The sequence below is a fragment of the Garra rufa genome, chromosome 20 (genome assembly GCF_049309525.1).
Source record: "Garra rufa chromosome 20, GarRuf1.0, whole genome shotgun sequence".
Lineage (NCBI taxonomy): Eukaryota > Metazoa > Chordata > Actinopteri > Cypriniformes > Cyprinidae > Garra > Garra rufa.
In genome coordinates this window covers 38217330-38237422 of record NC_133380.1, presented here as the reverse complement: position 1 = coordinate 38237422, position 20093 = coordinate 38217330, and the positions used below count along the sequence as shown (strand labels likewise).

Sequence of the window (20093 nt, the reverse complement as noted above, 5' to 3'; positions counted from 1 at the left end):
AGGACGTCCTGAAAGGGAGGTTTAAGGTGGTTTTGTCAAGTTTTGCGTATACTTTTAGGTACCAATTTGTCCCCAAAAGATGGTTACAGTACGTGGGTACACATACACCCCTGATAGCACATGTACATCTAGGAGATGTCTATTTGACATCTGCAAGACATCTGCAATACATCTATTGGACGTTTCCTATTTGATGTCAAATAGACGTCTATTAGATGTTTATGATTTAGAATGCATGCAATACTGACATCTTACAGATGTCTGCCAGACGTTTGTACACAGCAGATGCTTTCCAGATCAAGGGATCTTTAACAGACATCTTGCAGACGCACAGTTTTATGGAGCAATAGGTTTCAAACTCTTTTAAAATCTTTTTTTCTCATAGGGCCCAAAAAAAGCACGATTTCAGATATTGCCATCTTTGTGGGGACATTTTGTCCCCATAAAATAGGGTTTACTGTACCTGAACCTCACACACACTTCATCATCTAAGATAAATAGCTTATAGGGCAAAAATAATTCATTACATTTGGTTATCCCTAAATGGCAAACAAGTTCTTTAAAAATTATATCTATTGAATCTATATCTATTATTATCTATATGAGTTAGATTAATTAATAGACAAATGTATTAATCTGAACGAGAAAACATGCAAATCAAAAGTTTGATAGTAAGAGCTTACTGTGAATAAAACATTTATATAGATGAGACAATTATTTTGTGTAATGAAAAGGATATGTTGTAATTGTGTGTACTGTAGAAAATTGAAAAATGTCATTTCTGAAATGTCACCGGCAAAACAGTATGTAAATCCATTGTGAACTCTTGTGTAAGTAAACTGTACTAACTTAACATTTGTCAGTACAACATACTATTCCTATTTCACTTCCTAGTTTTTTAAGGCAATCGATTTCCTCACTTTTCTAAGTAAAGTCAAATTATTACATTTTACAGTGTAGTATTTCTATGCATTTTATGTAAGCAGTCTGCTATACAGTTATAAAGATCGTTTATATTAGAATATCACAGTGTCTTTATATAGCAGCAACTGAACCAATAAATAAAACTGAGGTGTTTATTTTCTCCTCGAGTGTGAGCTATATATAATGTCACTGAACATAAATGACTGTACTGCGATTTTTCAGTCGAGCAGCTCAGTCTATATGTCTTACAATAATGCTCCACCAGGATTGAAGAACCCAAGCAAAATAGATTTTATATAGATTAAATATATTAGATTGTCAAAAAAAAATACATAAACATACATAATAGATTTTCAGACTATTATTTCATACGTAAGACTTTACAGTGGTAATAAATGAACAAAATGATACACTTTAATATGGTGTTACAGCCCCGCATACCTACTGTTAAAACTCACCCTATGTAGTGTGGTAGATGTAAAATCACTCATAGTACTTGACATTAATTTACAGAGTTTAGGGGAAATTTCTAGATTTCTAAACAATCAGATTTCTAATTCCAGATTTCTAATTAAACAGTGTCCCCAGTCCTTTCTATATTCACTAGATTACAGCTGCAGGATATCGGTCATAAGACAAACTTCCTCTTTCTTACGTTAGAGCAGCTGTTTGGATTTCACGGCTCAAAATCCGAGAGAAAACATCTCTTTCTGTTTCATTGAAAGAAGAAATTCAGATGTTATATTCACTTTGAATCACAGACGGCAATGTTAATGTTGTTTCGACTGTGTGTGTGTATCTTGTTCTTTATCTGTTTCTCAGAGGCAGTGATATCCTGCTTAAATGAGGATGGTCAGCCGGTTGACTGGTAGGTAAAAATGTTTGTTTTCTGGTTAAGGATTGATCTTATAGCTATTCTATGCACTGTGGACTGTTATATGCATCATATTATTCAGTTATATTCTTTTAAAAGGTTCATTATTTACAAACTTCCCATTTACAAGATGGAAGTTAAGGGAAGTGGAGTGGATTACATGTATTTGGACCCATCCGCCATGGATTTTCAGATGAGTACACTTACAGTAAACAGCAGTAAAGGAGCATTAGGCAGAACACTGGCACAGCTTTACTCTGGATATACAGTAAGATGCACTTGGAATTCTAATACATTAGTATTGATATATGACTGTATTCTTAATTATTCTACCATTGCTTATTGTTTAGGATGTAACAAAGTTTAAAACTCTTACAAAAGTTGATTAAAAGACACATCAGATCTTTTCATTTCCACTGATATTACACCGCAGTGTAAATCAGTTTCACTGTCAATGAACACAGATGACTGTACTTTCACTTTTCAGTCCAACAGCTCAGTCTATATGCTTTACAATGACGCTCCACCCGAACTGAAGTACCCAAGCAAGTATGGACATACAAAAGGTACATTTATATGTTATATATGACAATGTATATACAATGTATACACTACCATTCAAACATTTAGGGTCGGTAAAATTTTGCAATGTTTTTGACAGCGTTTTATTTTTTTCAACGACAGTAAAAACAAGAACATTGTGAAATGTTGTTACAGTTTCTAATAAATAAATCTTAAAATTAATTTAATAATATTTTTAAATGTAATTTAAAAAGCTGAATTCTCAGCAGCCTTCAGAAATCATTCTAATACTTGTTTTGATTTGTTTTTTGATAATGGTGATTTTAAACAGATATATATTTTAAATAATGTAAAAGTCTATTAATCTTTCATGCATTCTTTCTGAACCCATACTTACTATTTACAGATTCCAACAACAAATTTAGATTTTAGTACTCTTTTAGTATTCAAAATTATGGCACAAAGGTTATGCCTGTTTGTGACTATATATATATATATATATATATATATATATATATATATATATATATATATATATATACATATACAGTCAAGCCCGAAAGTATTCATACCCCTGGCAAATTTTTACTTAAAGTTACTTTTATTCAACCAGCAATTTTTTTTTTTTTATTAGAAATGACACAGACATCTCCCAGAAGATTAAAAAATTAATTATCTTTTATTTACATTTGAACAAAAAGTGGCATGTCCAAAATTATTCATACCCTTCTCAATAATCAATAGAAAAGTCTTTATCGGCTATTACAGCAATCAAACGCTTCCTATAATTGCTGACCAGCTTTTTGCATGTCTCCACTGCTATTTTTGTCCATTCATCTTTAGCGATGAGCTCCAACTCTTTCAGGTTGGAGGGTCTCCTTGCCATCACCCTGATCTTTAGCTCCCTCTACAGATTCTCAATTGGATTTAAGTCAGGACTCTGGCTGGGCCACTGCAAAACATTAATGTTTTGTCTGCTAACCATTTCTTCACTACTTTTGCTGTGTGTTTTGGGTCGTTGTCGTGCTGAAATGTCCACTGGGGCCCAAGACCAAGTTTCTCTGCAGACTGCCTGATGTTGTTGTTGAGAATTTTGATGTATTGCTCCTTTTTCATGGTGCCGTTTACTGTGATTAGGTTCCCTGGTCCACCGGCTGAAAAACACCGCCAAAACATTAGGTTGACCATGTTTGACAGTGGGGATGGTGTTCTTAGGGTTGAAGGCTTCTCCTTCAGGCCAAGGCCAAGCGGGCTTTTGTGTGCCTTATCTGGAGAAGTGGTGTCCTCCTTGGTCTGCGTCCGTGGAACCCAGCGGTGTGCAGTGTCTGTTAGACTGTCTGCCTTGAGATGTTGCCACCAGCAGAGCCCAGATTCATCAGAATGGCTTTGGTGGTGATCCTTCGATTCTTTTTTACCACTCTGACTATCCTCCTGGCCAGCACAGGTGTCATTTTTGGCTTCCGACCACATCCTCTGAGATTTTTCACAATGCGGAACGTCTTGTATTTTTTAATAATACTTTGCACTGTAGCCACTGGAACTTCAAAACATTTAGATATGGTCTTATAGCCCTTTCCTGACTTGTGAGCAGCCACAATGCGCAGCCGCAGGTCCTCAGTGAGCTCCTTTGTCTTAGCCATGACTGTCCACAAACCAACAGCAGAGAGCTTCTGTTTTTCACCTGTTGAGTTGATTAAAACAGCTGTTCCCAATCAATCAGGGTAATTAGGATGCTTTAGAACAGCTTGGACTATTTAGAATGGTATAGAACTTTGGATTTTCCCATAGACTGTGACAGTTTGCAAAGGGTATGAATAATTTTGGACATGCCACTTTTTGTTCAAATGTAAATAAAAGCTGAGAAATATTTTTTTTCCACAATGATGCCTCTTGTACATCTTCTTATTATCTTTTGGGAGAAGCCTGTGTAATTTCTGGTCAAAAAAAAAAAAAAAAACGTGCTGGTCGAATAAAAGTAACTTTAAGTCAGAATTTGCCAGGGGTATGAATATTATTATTTTTATTTTTATTACTTGGCTGTAAAGCAAGTGGGCAATATTGCAGTAAATAAAGGCCTATTCTTACTCTTTGCAAACTCTCAACTGATACATTACATTACATACAGATAAACAAGGTTTCATGCGAGATGTCTCTCATAAATATATATCCAGCTGCATGAGGATTCATGTGTAACCGTATTGTTATGTATTTGATTTGTGCAGGAGTGCTGATGTTTGACCAGTCTCAGGGATTTTGGCTCACACACAGTGTTCCTCATTTCCCTCCATTTCCAGAGAGAAATTACAGTTACCCATATACAGGAAAATACTACGGCCAGACTCTTCTCTGCATTACATACAACTATACACAGTTCCCTCAAATATGTAAGCGCATGCGATTCTTATTATATGTGGACCACAAAACCAGACATAAGTGTCAATATTTCGAAAATCGAATATATTTTTGCGATTTATACATCATCTGAAAGCTTTCCATTGATGCATGGTTTGTTAGGATAGGACATTATTTCGCCAAGATACAACTATTAGAAAATCTGCAATCTGAGGGTGCAAAAAAAAAAACCTGCATTTGATTTAAAGCGTGGTATAATTTTTTGCCCACTGTCTGAAAAAAAAATATTCCTCTTTCTTAACAGCATGGCAGTTAGCATATCTTAATCCACGTATGTATAACTGCTCAGTCCCTATGGCATTTCACCGAGACATTACAGTCATGGCACAAATCTGTGATGGTAAGACACCGGCCATTAAAAACAGAAGGAGTCTGCAGAAACTGAAATCAGTCCGAGGACACACTTTTTTCAGTTTTGCCAAATCATACAACTATGTGGATGGTGAGAGCTCTCAAGTTCAAAAACTCTTCTATACATTCAGACTGATGGTCCTACAGCAGTTTATTGACATGACATCTTGCCAAAGTACAACACCATGCTTAAGCAACTATTTACATTGATTATGTAACCATGCAACAGGGCAAGTTCATGTTTTCATGGCATGTTGGCCATTCTATAATACAAACAGTATTTTTCAATACACAATATAGTGTTACATAGTATATTATTTTATTATTCCTCACTTTTCCTATCATGCTATACTTATTCATTTAACAGAAATATTTGCTTGTTATTAATATTAATCTTAACCGCAGTAAATATGTTTATAGTATTCCTGAATAAATGTTACAAGTTAAAAATGGAACGAAATATTGGGGCCTATAGACATTATAAACATATCCAGTAAAACTACACTGCACAAAATACTTTTCTTACTTAGAATTTTTGTCTTGTTTCCAGCCAAAATATCTAAAAATTCTTAAATCAAGAAGGATTTTCTAGACATTTAAAAATTATTGTCTTGTTTTAAGTTCAAATTAAGTGAGTTTTTGCCTAAAACAAGCAAAATAATCTGACAATGGGGTAAGAAAAATCTTATTTCAAACAGACAACTAGATTCTTTTGCTTACCCCGTTGGCACATTATTTTGCTTGTTTCGAGCAAAAACTCGCTTAATTTTAACTTCTTTTTTCTGAAAACAAGATCATTTTTACTTGTCTAGAAAATCCTTCTTGATTAAAGAATTTTTAGATATTTTGGCTGGAAATAAGACAAAAAAATTATGTAAGAAAAGCATTTTTTACAGTGTAAGTTAAACTGACACTAAGTCTTAAAACAACAACAATAACAACAAAAAGATTTTCTAAAAGCTATAGTGATCTCTAGATCTGATTAATGAAAAATAAAGGTTTTGTCATAATTTATTCCCCATCACCCCCCAAATGATCAATCCCACATTGCAAAAAAAATGCTTTTCTTACTTAGATTTTTTTTGTGTCTTGTTTCAATCCAGGCAAAATATCTAAAAATTCTTAAATCAAGAAGGATTTTCTAGACAAGTAAAAAAAAGTTTTTTTTTTTTTTCCAGTAAAAACAAGTCAAAATTATGTGTGTTTTTGCTTGAAACAATCAAAATAATCTGCCAATGGGATAAGAAAAATAATCTTGTTTTCTGTGTGAAATATTATTTTTCTGATATGTTTGCTCTAAGCAAAAACTCACTTAATTTTGACTTGTTTTTACTGAAAAACAAGAAAATAATTTTTACTTGTCTAGAAAATCCATCTTGATTTAAGAATTTCTTGAAATTTTGGCTGGAAACAAGACAAAAAAAAATCTAAGAAAAGCTTTTTTGTGGTGCAGTTTTTTAGAAATCATGAGGTTATGCTTTCTATGCAAAAGCAATGAATGAAAGCTGAGAGTTTCAAGCTTTCAACAACAAGGATTAATTTATTTATAAGGCTTGAGGGTGAGTAAATGATGACAGAATTTTTGGTTTTCAGTTTTTCTGCTTTAAAATTAACATTCAATGTGTTTTTTGCTATTCTTTGTAAATGTAATTTAAGGCAAGGCACTGCAGTTAATAAGGTAATAACTAACAGTTATGACCTTACTTACCCAGTTGATTGATTACATTGATAATTGCAAACATTTTTTGTATTACAAGTTTTCTAAAATGTTAGGTTTAAATATTCAAATGAGCATTATTTAATTAAATATGCACTAATTTGCATACATTTCTAGTACAAAAATCAAAACACTGGATTAAGTCAGTTTTAAAAAAGTTCTTGTTTAATTTTCTTTTTTACATATTAGAGTCAAATGTTTTCACAGAGGGAATTTGGGGTATCCCATTTCGTCATGACATAATTCAGAAAAAACTTAGAATAGACAGGAAACAATATTTTTTTTTTTTTACCATTTTTTGGGGTAATAAATGTTGTATAAAATGTTTTTGGGATGTTTTCTTTCCACTAGAAAACTGAAACTAAAACAAAAAAACACTTTATGAAACACCAAAAAGCCCAAAATCTCAACTTGATAGGTACATGAAAAAACAGCCTTAAGTAAATGATCACAGATTTTTACATTTAGAGGTTGAACAGTTTTGGGGTGAACTACTCTAGTAATAACTCTAAGAGTCTAATTGCATGCACATTTTCTACAGATATTTACACAGGTTGGGTGGCTCAAGCATTGGGGACAGATCTGCTAGTGGAATCGTGGCTGCACCAGGCACATCGGCTCCCCTCTAACTGCTCACTTCCCCGGCATGTGATGAACATTGACAGAGTTTGTCTCCCAGGACCTCAGATGTTCAGCAGTTACGAGGATCATTCTAAGTGGTGTGTGTCTTATGCATTTAAAGACCAATGGACATGTCTAGGGGACTTGAATAGAGACAGTGGCCAGGCTGGCAGAGGTGGTGGGCTGTTATGTTCTCAAAACTCAGTCATTTATAAAGCTTTCCGTCAGGCCATGGCTGGGTATAAACACTGCTGAAAAATACCGTCAGGACACTGAACTAGCGCCAGATGTTGGAGCATGCATTAATATATGACAGGGGTTTTTAACCTTTGGTTGAAAAAAAAACTGGTATTATACCAAGTTATCCTGAACCCAGATGCAATTTTAAAAGTTGAAAAACTTAACAGAAAAAAAAATCATCAATACAACATTGTTGTATGGACAAAGAACTGTTTAATTTTCTTTTTAAACCAAGTTTGTTTTATTTTATTTTGAACCTGTATATGTTTCTATCTTCAAAACACAAAATAAAATACTTTAAATAATGTTGACAACAGTTTTGGTGACCATTGACTTCCATTATACACACTGTGAGTTTTACAAGAAAAAGTGAAAATATTATTAAAATGATTAAAAGTCATGGTTAATTCAATGTGTTATTTGCTATTCTTTGTAATCCCATGTGTTTTTTTAATTAATTGTACCTTAAATGTACTTAAAGGCGAGGCACTGCGGGTGAATAAGGTAAAAAAAAAATTTTTTTACTAATAGTTACCACCTTACTTATCCAGTTGATTGATTACTTTGATAATTGCAACATTTATTTGTATTACCTGTTTTCTAAAATGTTAAGTTTAAATATGCAAATGAGCATTATTTAATTAAATATGCACTAATTTGCATACATTTCTAATACAAAAATCTAAACACTGGATGAAGTCAGTTTCAAAATTCTTGTTTATTTTTTTATATATATTAAATGTTAAATGTTTTTACAGAGAGGATTTGAGGTATCTCATTTTGTCATAATTCAGAAAAAAAAATTTAATAGACAGAAAACATATTTATTACTATTTAATGGGGAATTAAATGTTGTATAAAATCAAGCAAATTATACATGAACAAATCCCTCTGTAAAAACCTTCATAGACAGGAATAAAAATGTAAAGTTTGGTGCGTGTAAGTGCTACTCAAGTAGAGATTTATGGCTCAGTGTAGAAGAAAAAGCTCATTTTGAGAAAATGGCCTTTAAAAATATGCATTGTAATTAAAATCTAATGACTCAAATAGAAAAAGTGCTATAAAAGAAATACAAGTGTTTTTTTGGATGGCTTTCCCCTAGTTTGAAAAAACATTTTATGAAGCACCAAAAAGCCCAAAATCTCAAACTTGACAGGTGCAGTTTTTCCCTCACCTTAAGTTAATAATTACAGAGTTTTAAATGTATAGGTTGAACGTTTTTGTACTAGTATGTAGGCTACCATAATATAAAATCATGACGTCATGATGAATTAAATCATTAATGATGACAAAAATTTAATTTTACAGTCGACTATCCCATAAGTTACAACTGTTTTTTGAATGTATAGGCCCTTGTAATGTATTGTGGGTAGTGTTAGGCTACTAAATCCACTTATTATAACTTATTACAGTTTATGACACCAAAAGGAAGGACTTACTAGCGCAATTGCCAAATTACAATGGCAAAATGTTATTATTATGTATTACGTATTACTGTATATGTCAGAGCTATATTATATTATATTATACTGGCTGTGTAACCCTGGACCACAAAACCAGTCTTAAATAGCACAGATATATTTGTAGCAATAGCCAAAAATATGCATGGGTCAAAATTATGCCAAAAATCATTAGGATATTAAGTAAAGATCATGTTCCATGAAGATATTTTGTAAATTTCCTACCATAAATGTATCAAACTTAATTTTTGATTAGTAATATGCATAGCTAAGAACTTCATTTGGACAACTTTAAAGGTGATTTTCTCAAGATTTAGATTTAGATTTTTTGCACCTTCAGATTGCAGATTTTCAAACAGTTGTATTTCCAAATATTGCCCTATCCTAACAAACCATACATCAATGAAAAGCTTCGAATAATTGACACTTATGACTGGTTTTGTGGTCCAGGGTCACATATTAGTGTTTTGAACGATCACTTGACTCTCCGCTAGAGCACGCTAAACATAACACCAACTCACGTGGCAACCAGAACTTCCTGTTCAACCGGAAGTAGAGTTTCACACACGTGAAGACACAAGCAACAGAAAATGGATTCTATAAAAACGAGTAAAAAGAAGAAGAAAATGGATTCTAACGAGGCAACAACATCAGAAAGTGTTGCTAAGAAAAAGGGAAAAACGAAGAATATAAAGCGAAAGGTGAAGCCAGACGAAGATCCAGTGGAGGAGATGGATCAAGCGGAGGGTGAAGTAACAGATACGAAACCAGTGGCAAACGCTTGTTTTCCTCCTACATTTAGCGTGTCTGAGATTAAAAACAAGCAGCGCAGACATGCGATGTTTCTTAAATACAAAGAGGAAAAGAGAAAGGTAACATCTCACGAACACTTACACAATTTTTGCTCACGAACGGACAATTTGGCTGTGTTTCAAAACCTAGCGAGCGGCCAGAATAGACAGCAGTTTGGGCATCACAAGAGAACTTGTCGAGGATGGCTAAATAGCTAAACGCACAAAAAGCACATGTAGGTGAAGAAAACGATTAGTTCACGTGAAAGAATGATTTAAAACAGCACTTTTAGCAATGTACTATTAGCTCACTAAGGGTTGAGGCACAGCCTTTAATCATCAAAGGTCCAACGTGAATTTTTCAAATGGTTAAAGCTGTCATTTATGTCTTTCAGCAAAAGTTGGAACTGAAGAAGAAAAAGAAAAAAGAGAGAAAAGCTCTTGGGGATGAGGTATGTTTGATGTACTCTTTCACAGCGTCTATAATCAGACTAGCTCTCCTAAATCTTTATAATCAGTAAAACTACATTAAAGGAGTAGTTCACTTTCAGAACTAAAATTTCCAGATAATGTACTCACTCCCTTGTCATCCAAGATGTCCATGTCTTTCTTCAGTCGTGAGGAAATTATGTTTTTTGAATAAAACATTTCAGGATTTCTCTCCATCTAATGACTTTAATGGTGCCCCCGAGTTTGGACTTCAAAAAATGCAGCTTCAAAGGGCTCCAAACAATGACAGCCGAGGAAAGAAGGGTCTTATCTAGTAGCAAAACAATGGGTTATTTTCTTTAAAAAATTACAATTTATATACCTTTAAACCTCAAATGCTCGTCTTGTTTAGCTCGGCAAGACGAGGGTTTGGGATTAAAAAGTATATAAGTTGTAAATGGTTTTTAGAAAATAGCCGATCGTTTCACTAGATGAGACCCTTCTTCCTCGGCTGGAATCATTTAGAGCCCTTTGAAGCTTTGAAGCTGCATTTTGGAAATTCAAACTCGGGGGCACCATAGAAGTCCATTATATGTAGAGAAATCCTGAAATTTCTTTACAACTGAAGAAAGAAAGACATGAACATCTTGGATGACAAGGGGGTGAGTATTTTATGTGTAAATTTTTTTTCTGAAAGTGAACTACTCCTTTATAGAGATGGGGATAGTTCACCCCAAAATGAGAATCAGTTATCTAACCTTCCAAACCTGGAAGTTGTTTCAAACCTGTATGTATTTCTTCTGCTGAAGATATTTTGAAGAATATGGCTAACCACACATTTTCTGGCTCCTGTTGACTTCCCCTGTATGTTTCTTGGATACTTTGGAAGCCAGTGGGGACTAGCAACTGTTTGGTTGTGAGCATTCTTCAAAATAACTTCTTTTGTGTTCAGCAGAAGAAAGAAACTTACTTGAGGTGATGTAAGGTAAGTAAACTATGACACAGAATATGCATTTTTGGATAAACTGTCACTTTATGTGATCAGGATTCTCCATCACAATTCATCTGCTAAAACAATTTATTTGCAGTTTTTTATTAAATAGTAAAGTGATATACAGTAGTCAGAGATGTCCTAAGACAAGACTGGGTATTGTTTTGGTTTTAGGACAACTGATAAAAGGTTGTGATCCACTTCAAATGTTGACTACTGTATAAAATGTGATACAATTAAAAGTTAGGAATAGAGGTCGACCGATATGGGTTTTTCTATAGCCGATGCCGATGTTTAGAGGTCAGGGTCAGCCGATGGCCGTTTTTTTTTTTTTTTTTTTTTGGCCGATTTTTAGGGCCGATATCTTGAAGTTCTTCCCTTTATTTGCATGCTAAAATGTCACACTAATAATAAGTGGATGCACATCATTTCTAAACTTAACATCATGAATAGGGATGGGGCCGATCCGATCCAGTATCGGTATCGGGTTCCGATACCAGCTTAATTAATGGATCGGAAATTTCCGATCCAACCTAGAGAAATTTCCGATCCAGAGTTATGTCTACGTACAGTGCTGTCTGCTGAAATGACTTCACAAGTGATCCCGGGCTAGGTGACGTGTCTGTGCTCCAATGAGACACTGAGAGAGATGACATGCCTCCTTTCAGGAAATCTTCAGTTTGCAGGTAGCAGTTTAGCATTGAGCGTCATACATGTCCGCTGTGTGGAAATACTTTACGGTCGGAAACGCCGCAAAGACAGCAACGTGCAATGTTTGCAAAGCCGTTGTTCCGAGAGGTGGCACCTCGTGGATTTATTTAGTAGATTAACTGTTAAATATTACCCATCATAGAGTAAAAGTTTATAATTTGTAGACTTCGTGCGTGTTATTTTCTGTTTTTAACGTTGCCGCACACACCTGAAGCGAGCACGCGCACAGAGAGAGAGAGAGAGAGAGAGAGAGAGAGAGAGAGAGAGAGAGAGAGAGAGAGAGAGAGAGAGACGTGATTCAAACTGCGCGATTCACAGACTGATTACTCTTTAACGTCTCTTGAACAGAAACATTCATACAAAGTTATGTTTAAATACCCGTTGTTTTATTCTGGTAACACCGTCGGTTATGTCTTCAGTGAACCGAAACAGCTGAGAAGGAGATGCGTGCCAGTATTACGTGCAATAGGCCTTAAAGAGACAGCATCCTATAAATACCTGCAGTGAGAAGCACTAGTTATTTATCAATGAATTATTAAATTTCTGCACCTGAATACTAGTATTATTGATTTTATTAGTAACTTTATGTTGTATTCATCTACACTTGTCATTTGTGTTAGTGTTCTTGTTTTGTTACTTATTATATTAGTTCAGCTAGTTTTTGCTGTGGATTAGAAGTACTTAAAGTAAGCATTCAGTAATTAATAAACAACAAACTTTTTTGTTTTGTTTGTTTTTTGCTGATCCGAAAAGTGCACTTATTGCACTTTTATTCAAAATGTTTAACATTTGAAAACCTTATTTTGTTGCTGCTACACAAGCAAGGATTTACTGAATTTATGTTGATCAGATGCACATTGTTCTATTTATAGTGTGAATATTTATTTTTTATTTCAAATATTTGAAAACCTTTATGTTTTATGCAACAAGAGTGTATATTGCACTAGTATCTAGTAACCCTGTCTTGAAATTTAAATAAATATCAATTTAAACCCTTAAAGTTGCATATTTGTTTTCAGGATGGGATTTCTGCCATTTTCTAACCTCATACTTACCTCAAGTTGCTTTTTGGGAGATACTTAGACTTGCTTGTAGAGAAGTTTGTTACAGCCTCATAAAATCAACAATAATGATAATAGTCATAGTGATATAAAAGCAAATAGAGCTCTGGTATCGGAATAGTATCGGTATCGGCAGATATCCAAATTCAGGTATCGGAATCGGATCGGAAGTGAAAAAATGTGGATCGGTGCATCCCTAATCATGAACAATGAACACAAGGAACCATCTTTCGGATCTTGATTTTGTGCACTGCACAGTATTATTATAAATGATTTAACCAAAGTTAACCAAACAAATCGAACTGACCAAGTATTAAAAGTCCCACTTTACATTAGGTGACCTTAACAACTATGTACTTACATTTAAATTAAGTATTGCGAAATGACAGCGTTTCCATTAACCAATGTTACGCGACTAAAGCGTAGTGGATTTTTGTGGGATTTTGGCCATATTTAATCGAATGTGACCTGTAAATGCGAAAAAAGAAGCATTTCCATTGCTGTTTTGTGAAATATTCCTTTCTCGAACTGCCTGAAAACGTCCTCATGTGAGCATAAAAACGTTTTTGCGATATATTGGAGTTTTTGCACAATTGACGCGTTTCCATTAGGTGTATTTTCAATTCGCAGTTTCATTTTGTCCAATTTAAGGGTAATGGAAATGCAGCTATTGAGGTCAGACGTTCACAACCCGGGATAAAAATATGATCTCTTGAAGCAGTGCTGAGCAGGAAACTTGGCATAATTTTGTTCAAAATAGAATTTACATTTCTACTAGTGTATCATTTTTAATTGCCCACCTTAATTGTATCAAATTTGCAGTTTTTTTGTGACAAATAAAACGGTCTGAAAATTGTAAATCTCTTTTAAATTGTTGCCTTGTTTTCTTTATTGGTATTCCTATGCATTTCTCTTTTTTTTTTCAGGCTCCACCCAAAGAAGTTCCTAAGACGATAGAAAACCAGAGAATATATGATGAAACTACAGTCAACCCAGAGGATGAGGAGGTGATTTGTGATCCCTATTCCACCTGCTCACTGCTGCAGTAGACCTTGTTTACCATTTTAAAACTGATTTGTTTGAAATCCAGGTGGCTTTTGATGAAGGAACTGATGAGTTCTCTGCTTACTTCAATCGGCTGACAAATCCCAAAGTTCTCATCACCACTTCAGACAGACCCAGAGGAGTGAGTTCAGTTTTCTGTTTACTTTTCTGTTTTCAATTTGCAAATAAGCATATAGAAATGTGTCTCCTTTAAGTATTTCGTTTTAATGGGTTGATGTCTTCCTGTTTGCAGAGGACAGTGAGGTTATGTGAGCAGCTGGCAACAGTGATCCCACATGCTCACGTGTACTACAGAAGAGGTCTGGCGTTGAAGAGAGTCATTCCACAGTGTATAGCTAGAGATTTTACTTACCTGTTGGTGATCAATGAGGACAGAAAAGTGCCAAGTATCCTTTGCTCAGATTTTTAGATCTGTGAGATTGTGGTGTTTTGTCGTCTTAATGAAGTTATGAGAAGAGGTCACTGATTGCTACGTAAAGGATTTTCCCTCACTTAAAGTATCACAGATGGTTTGATTCTCTGTCACCTTCCGGACGGACCTACTGCACATTTCAAACTCAGTAATGTTCGTCTTCGCAAGGAAATGAAGGTTAGTGAATGATTGTTTTTTTTCTTAATGAACTGTAATTTAAAGTAGGGATGCACTGAATGTTCGGCAACCAAAATTATTTGGCCCAAACTAGCAAAAAAAGCTTTTTCAGCAAAAAGCAGCACTGAGGTCTTCTTGTGGATTTCTGCCAAAAATAAAAGTCAACATTCATAAATGTTAGCATTGTAATTTAACTGTTCTGTAAGGTAAAATAAAAAAGACAAAAAATAATCTGCTCTATAAAAAACATTTATTATAACATTCTCATTTGCTGAGCAAGGCTACATTTGTTTATACATTAAAAACGCATGCCTGATTCAAGAAGGGGGTCTTAAAATGGCCAAAAATTATTTTTATACTAACTTATTAATTTTAAATGAAGTTAAATTGTGCTTTGTTGGTAGGCCATAATGTCTGCTAGAATGTTAAAAATATTCAGTGTTAAGTAAATCTTTTTAAAATTGTTGTTTTGTAATAATTTTTTATTTTTATTTGAAAAGCAAGATAAAACTGTAAAAAGAACATTTTGGCTATTTAATTTATGCAATGATGGAAAAAAAAAATTGGCAAAATACATGGGGGAAAAACACAAAAAAGCGTGTTTGATAATTGGCCTTCGGCCCAGTGTGCAATTTTGTTTATTGTTAATTTAAAGAAATTAAATGGTCACGGAGTGACTAAATGCAATCTTCAGAAGTAAAAAGCTAAAGTTAGTCGATAAAGCAGGGCTCTGAACCGGTTCAAGCTAAACAAACGAAAGAAAATAAAAAAAACTTAAACAAATTAAATTTTGACAGGAACAAAACCAAAAACAAAATTAGATATAATAGATATATAATACAGATATAATAGTTTAATTTAGCAATTAACCAAATACAATTTTGAAATAGTATGGCCTATGCAAATGTGGCATTGACTTATGCAACATGAAACGCCCGCACTTGGCTGTAAATTTATCATAGGTAAGTCGCAATGGCAAATGCGTCATTTTTTCAAAGATATATCACTAACCGTTTAGGATTAGGCCTACATTTTAATGAAAATGAATGGCAGGTAAAATACAGCTTTTTGTGTTTTGAAACCAGTGAAAATTGCAAGACTGACTCACACAAGGTTACATCATGCACCTGCAGCACTTCTGTGAACAGAGAAATCAGAATAAAAATCGGTTTAAAAAAAAAAAAAATATATATATATATATATATATAGGCCTATACACAAAATAAATTTCACTTCAATCATTTACAGATTAACAAAATGAAAGAAAAAATTGTCAAATGTCCAGTACAATGTGCCATGCTCTGAACTGAAGTTCACGAAAAGGAAAGCAAGACTGCAGAAATTAAATAGCAACTTGCTTGTTTTCTTTATTTTGCCAAAGCTTTATAGTTGCATTGCTTTACAATGCAGTGATCGATCGCACCAACACCTTTGTGCGCTCACACAACATATCTTGCTAACTTATTTCAGGCATTTAACCAAAACCCAAATAACAAATAGTTAGAAAAAGCTAACTCCTTTCTCGATTGAAAGACAATGGCCTGATATGTACACGGTAAAAAGTTTTCACCAGTTTCAACTTAAAAACTTGAGTTTAGCAGCTGCCTTAAAATATCAAGTTAAATCAACTTAAGTCCTTTCAACTTACAAGTTAAATCAAATAATTTTGATTGTAATATGTTAAAAGGACTTGTAGTTTTAAGCTGATTTAACTTAACTTAAGGCAGCTGCTGAACTTAGGTTTTTAAGTTGAATCTGGAGAAAACTTTTTACAGCGTAGAATATTATTTTAAGTATACTTTTATTATTATTTTGTTAATAGTTAAAGCTCTGTAGTTTCAAAATTATTAAAAGTCATCAGAAATTTTGCCATATAGCACCACAATTGCATGTGGTTTTATTTTTTTTTATTTTTTTCATTTAACTTCAATTCAAAAAATGGGGTGTTTTACCAATTTGGGTCCTTACAATTGAAAGTAAAACGTTTAAATATTTCTGTAACTGCAGTTTCAGCAGTGATTATTAAAGTTATTAAATGTTTTGATATGTTGCATGTGTAATGAGTTTAAGCGTTCTTAATATTGAAAAATGTAATGCATTATTAAAAAACGGTTAGAGTAGCTGTATGAATTGCTTTACATTTCTTACCATTTTTAGTGTTTCGATTTGAAATGTATAGTTCTGTGTCTGGTTTGCTACATCAAGTCAAATTTAGGAGTTTACTGCAAGGTTTTTTTGTTTTTGTTTTTTTCCTCTAAAAGGTGCACAGCTCTCTCCGTAACCCTAACTCCTGTTTTTATTCACTAGAGAAGAGGTAAGGAACCAACAGAACACGTCCCAGAAGTCATCCTCAACAACTTCACTACTAGACTCGGTCACTCCATCGGCCGGTTGTTTGCCGCTCTGTTTCCTCATGATCCACAGTTTGTGGGCCGTCAGGTCGCCACATTTCACAATCAGAGAGACTTCATCTTTTTCAGGTTCCACAGGTAAATATTCTCTCATTTCAAAAGGCAGCCAAATTCAGAAAACGTAGAAACGGTATGTAAATGGTCTAAAATTTCAAGAGTGAAGGAGAAAGCGATTTATGAAACCTGTTGTGATCAAATTTGTTTTCATCTTGAAGAACAGAGTTGTATGAATGTATTGCAGTAAAATTAGAGACATGGTCAGAATATCTATTAAGGTCCTTCTAGTAAGAGTTATATTTTGCATTGTTACATTTTGACTGGATACACAGAATACAAACTATTATTCCTACACAACTGAATAAAACTCATGGATGTTATACAGGTACATCTTCAAGAATGAAAAGAAAGTGGGCATACAGGAACTAGGACCTCGCTTCACTCTTAAACTTCGCTCGTTACAGAAAGGAACCTTTGACTCAAAGTTTGGGGAATATGAGTGGGTTCACAAGGTGAGTTCTCAATATAAAATCTCACTTGTGAAGATCACTGGTTGTTTAAGTGTGCTGTTATTTGTCAATAATTTGTATCATGTGTCAGTCATACATGTTTAACTGCTTCCTTTAAACGTTTCAGCGCCATGAGATGGAATCCAGCAGAAGAAAATTTCATCTGTGAGGCACAGACTGGAAACACAGGACAACTGTGTTGATGTTTCACAAAAATCTAAAAATATCTTTTACATTATGGAAAGAAAATGTTGTGGAAATAAGCTTCGTCTTTACTGTATTATATTTTCTGCATAAGCATTTGTTCATAAGAATTGTATAACCCAGATGGCCACAAAGAGACTTGATGTGTGTAAAAATGACAAATAAATCAAGTTGATACATTTATATATTTTTTCTCTCTCAATATTTGCGTAAAGACCTGGGTGGAAGTGGCAGATTTGTGGTGAGTGTTTATGTAAAATTTTAGGTTAAAAAGACTCTTGATCTGCCTTAATTTTGCAGTACTACACTTTCATTTAAAAAAAAAAATTAAAGTTTCATTGTAGATTTGAGTGATTAGATGTTGTACTTATAAAAGTATGTACATCTCAAAAGGTTTACAGTTTGTTCTGCACACATGTGTTAAAGGTCTCTGTGTTTATTTATTTGTTCAGTTAAGTTTCAAGTTAAGGGTAAGTAGGTTATTTGAGTGGTTTATTATAGGGATGCACCGAAATTTGAACAAAATTACACACTGGACCAAAGGCCAATTACCGAACAGGTTTTTCGTGTTTTTCCCCCATGTATTTTGCCATTTTATTTCACCATTGCATAAATTAAATAGCCAATATTTGCTTTTTACAGTTTTTTTCTTGCTTTTCAAAGAAAAAAAGTGATTTCAAAACAATTTAAAAATATTTAACAAAGCACAAGTTAACATAAAATTAATAAGTTAGTAAAATAATATATTCTTTGGCCATTTTTAAGACCCCCCTTCTTGAATCAGGCATGTGTTTTTAATGCAAAAATAAATGCAGCCTTGCTAAGCAAAGGAAAATTCTATAAATAATGTATTAATAGAGCTGTTATGATTGTTATCATTATTTTTGTTACTATTTTATTTTACAGAACAACAGTAAAATTACAATACTAAAATTTATGAATGTTGATATTTATTTTGGCGGAAACCTACAAGAAGACCTCAGTACTACTTTTTGCTGACAGCAGCACATTTATGAATGATTCTCATCACGCAGATTTTCCTCGCGCTTTGGACTTTAAACTTTTTTTCTTTTTTTTTTCCCTATTTTTGGCCGACCAATTTCGGTTTCCAAACATTTGGTGCATCCCTAGTTTATTAAACACTTTTTAATTATAAATTAATATACATCTAGCATTTATATACACACACACACACATATATACATACAAAAAAAAAAAAAAAAAAAAAACAGAAGAAAAAACAATATAGGGATTGTCTGGAAAAGTGTAAGAGATGTATTAACAAATTTTATCTAAAGAGCAATGTCATATATAACAGGCCAGAAGTATCTTACCGCTTTCTTTTTAATGCAATTAGCATTTTAGTGCACTTAACGTTATATCAAATTGAAAAAATATATATAAAAAATATAAATAATTTCTCAATGCTCAAGTCAGACCATTCAGTTTTTGCTTCAAATATTTAAACGTTAAAATCAAATTTATATTAAAAAACTGCTCATGCTACATGTGTGTAGCATCTTTGTTTGTATTGTGATTAAAATTCAGTGTTTAGTTCTAATTTTCAATTTATTATTTATTTTTTTTGTTAAAAAATGTTTAATTGTAGTAGCAGCAACTGCAAAAACAGTTTTATGGCCAGGAAAAAATATGTATGGCTGGTACTTTTTTTTTTTCATATCACCCAAAAATTTAGTTTGTGTCATGATTAAAATGGCAGATATGGCAAAAAGTTTTAGGCCCTGCTAGCAGGTGTAGAAATTACGACAAAAGTATTGTAATTTCCTTCCTGTAGAATAAGGTCAAATAAAATGCTTGTGAAATACTCATTTTCATTTATTTTACAAAATTGTTTTACAAATATTACTGTTGTAAGAATAATAATATAAAATTATTATCATTATATTGTAATTTGTTTGGTTTCTAGTGTGAAAGTAATTTAGACTGAGCCACAGTATCACAACCAAAAATATGATTGAGTGCCATTTAAACCTTAAGATCAAGTCAATTCACTAGCTTTTTTCTTTAGTTTGCACACTGAAACTGTATTGGAGCTCTTAATTGTGAACTCTCAAAGTGCACCAGATGAGATGAATTTAACTGTAAAATGTACAAAATTTTCTAATGGGAGCATGACTCCGGATCCCCCTACAGGGACTGCTGTGGGAATTCTCACTCTAAGCTGAACTCAAAAGTTGGCAGCCCTGATAATCA

General features: G+C 33.5%; 2 protein-coding genes across 2 annotated transcripts; both read left to right on the top strand.

Moving 5' to 3' along the window:
- The first annotated feature begins 1597 nt into the window (after positions 1-1597).
- Positions 1598-8010, top strand: dnase2b (deoxyribonuclease II beta). The gene is made up of 6 exons (XM_073826282.1): positions 1598-1792; positions 1898-2066; positions 2286-2364; positions 4543-4704; positions 4977-5174; positions 7342-8010. The coding sequence occupies exons 1-6, from the start codon at positions 1692-1694 to the stop codon at positions 7674-7676; spliced, it is 1044 nt and encodes a 347-aa protein (XP_073682383.1). The 5' UTR covers positions 1598-1691; the 3' UTR covers positions 7677-8010.
- Positions 8011-9674: 1664 nt separating this feature from the next.
- rpf1 (ribosome production factor 1 homolog) lies at positions 9675-18062 on the top strand. Its single transcript, XM_073826119.1, has 9 exons — positions 9675-9993; positions 10308-10364; positions 14031-14111; positions 14195-14290; positions 14402-14555; positions 14676-14758; positions 17066-17247; positions 17552-17678; positions 17803-18062. The coding sequence occupies exons 1-9, from the start codon at positions 9712-9714 to the stop codon at positions 17842-17844; spliced, it is 1104 nt and encodes a 367-aa protein (XP_073682220.1). The 5' UTR covers positions 9675-9711; the 3' UTR covers positions 17845-18062.
- Positions 18063-20093: the final 2031 nt, after the last annotated feature.

Excerpts from the sequence above, each read along its gene's own strand:
- dnase2b (XM_073826282.1), top strand. The coding sequence starts at position 1,692 with ATGTTAATGTTGTTTCGACTGTGTGTGTGTATCTTGTTCTTTATCTGT. Across the intron at positions 2,067-2,285 it reads AGCTTTACTCTGGATATACA|TCCAACAGCTCAGTCTATAT; the intron begins GTAAGATGCACT and ends TTCACTTTTCAG. Across the intron at positions 5,175-7,341 it reads ATCATACAACTATGTGGATG|ATATTTACACAGGTTGGGTG; the intron begins GTGAGAGCTCTC and ends CATTTTCTACAG.
- rpf1 (XM_073826119.1), top strand. The coding sequence starts at position 9,712 with ATGGATTCTATAAAAACGAGTAAAAAGAAGAAGAAAATGGATTCTAAC. Across the intron at positions 14,556-14,675 it reads TGAGGACAGAAAAGTGCCAA|ATGGTTTGATTCTCTGTCAC; the intron begins GTATCCTTTGCT and ends AAAGTATCACAG. Across the intron at positions 17,248-17,551 it reads ATCTTTTTCAGGTTCCACAG|GTACATCTTCAAGAATGAAA; the intron begins GTAAATATTCTC and ends GATGTTATACAG.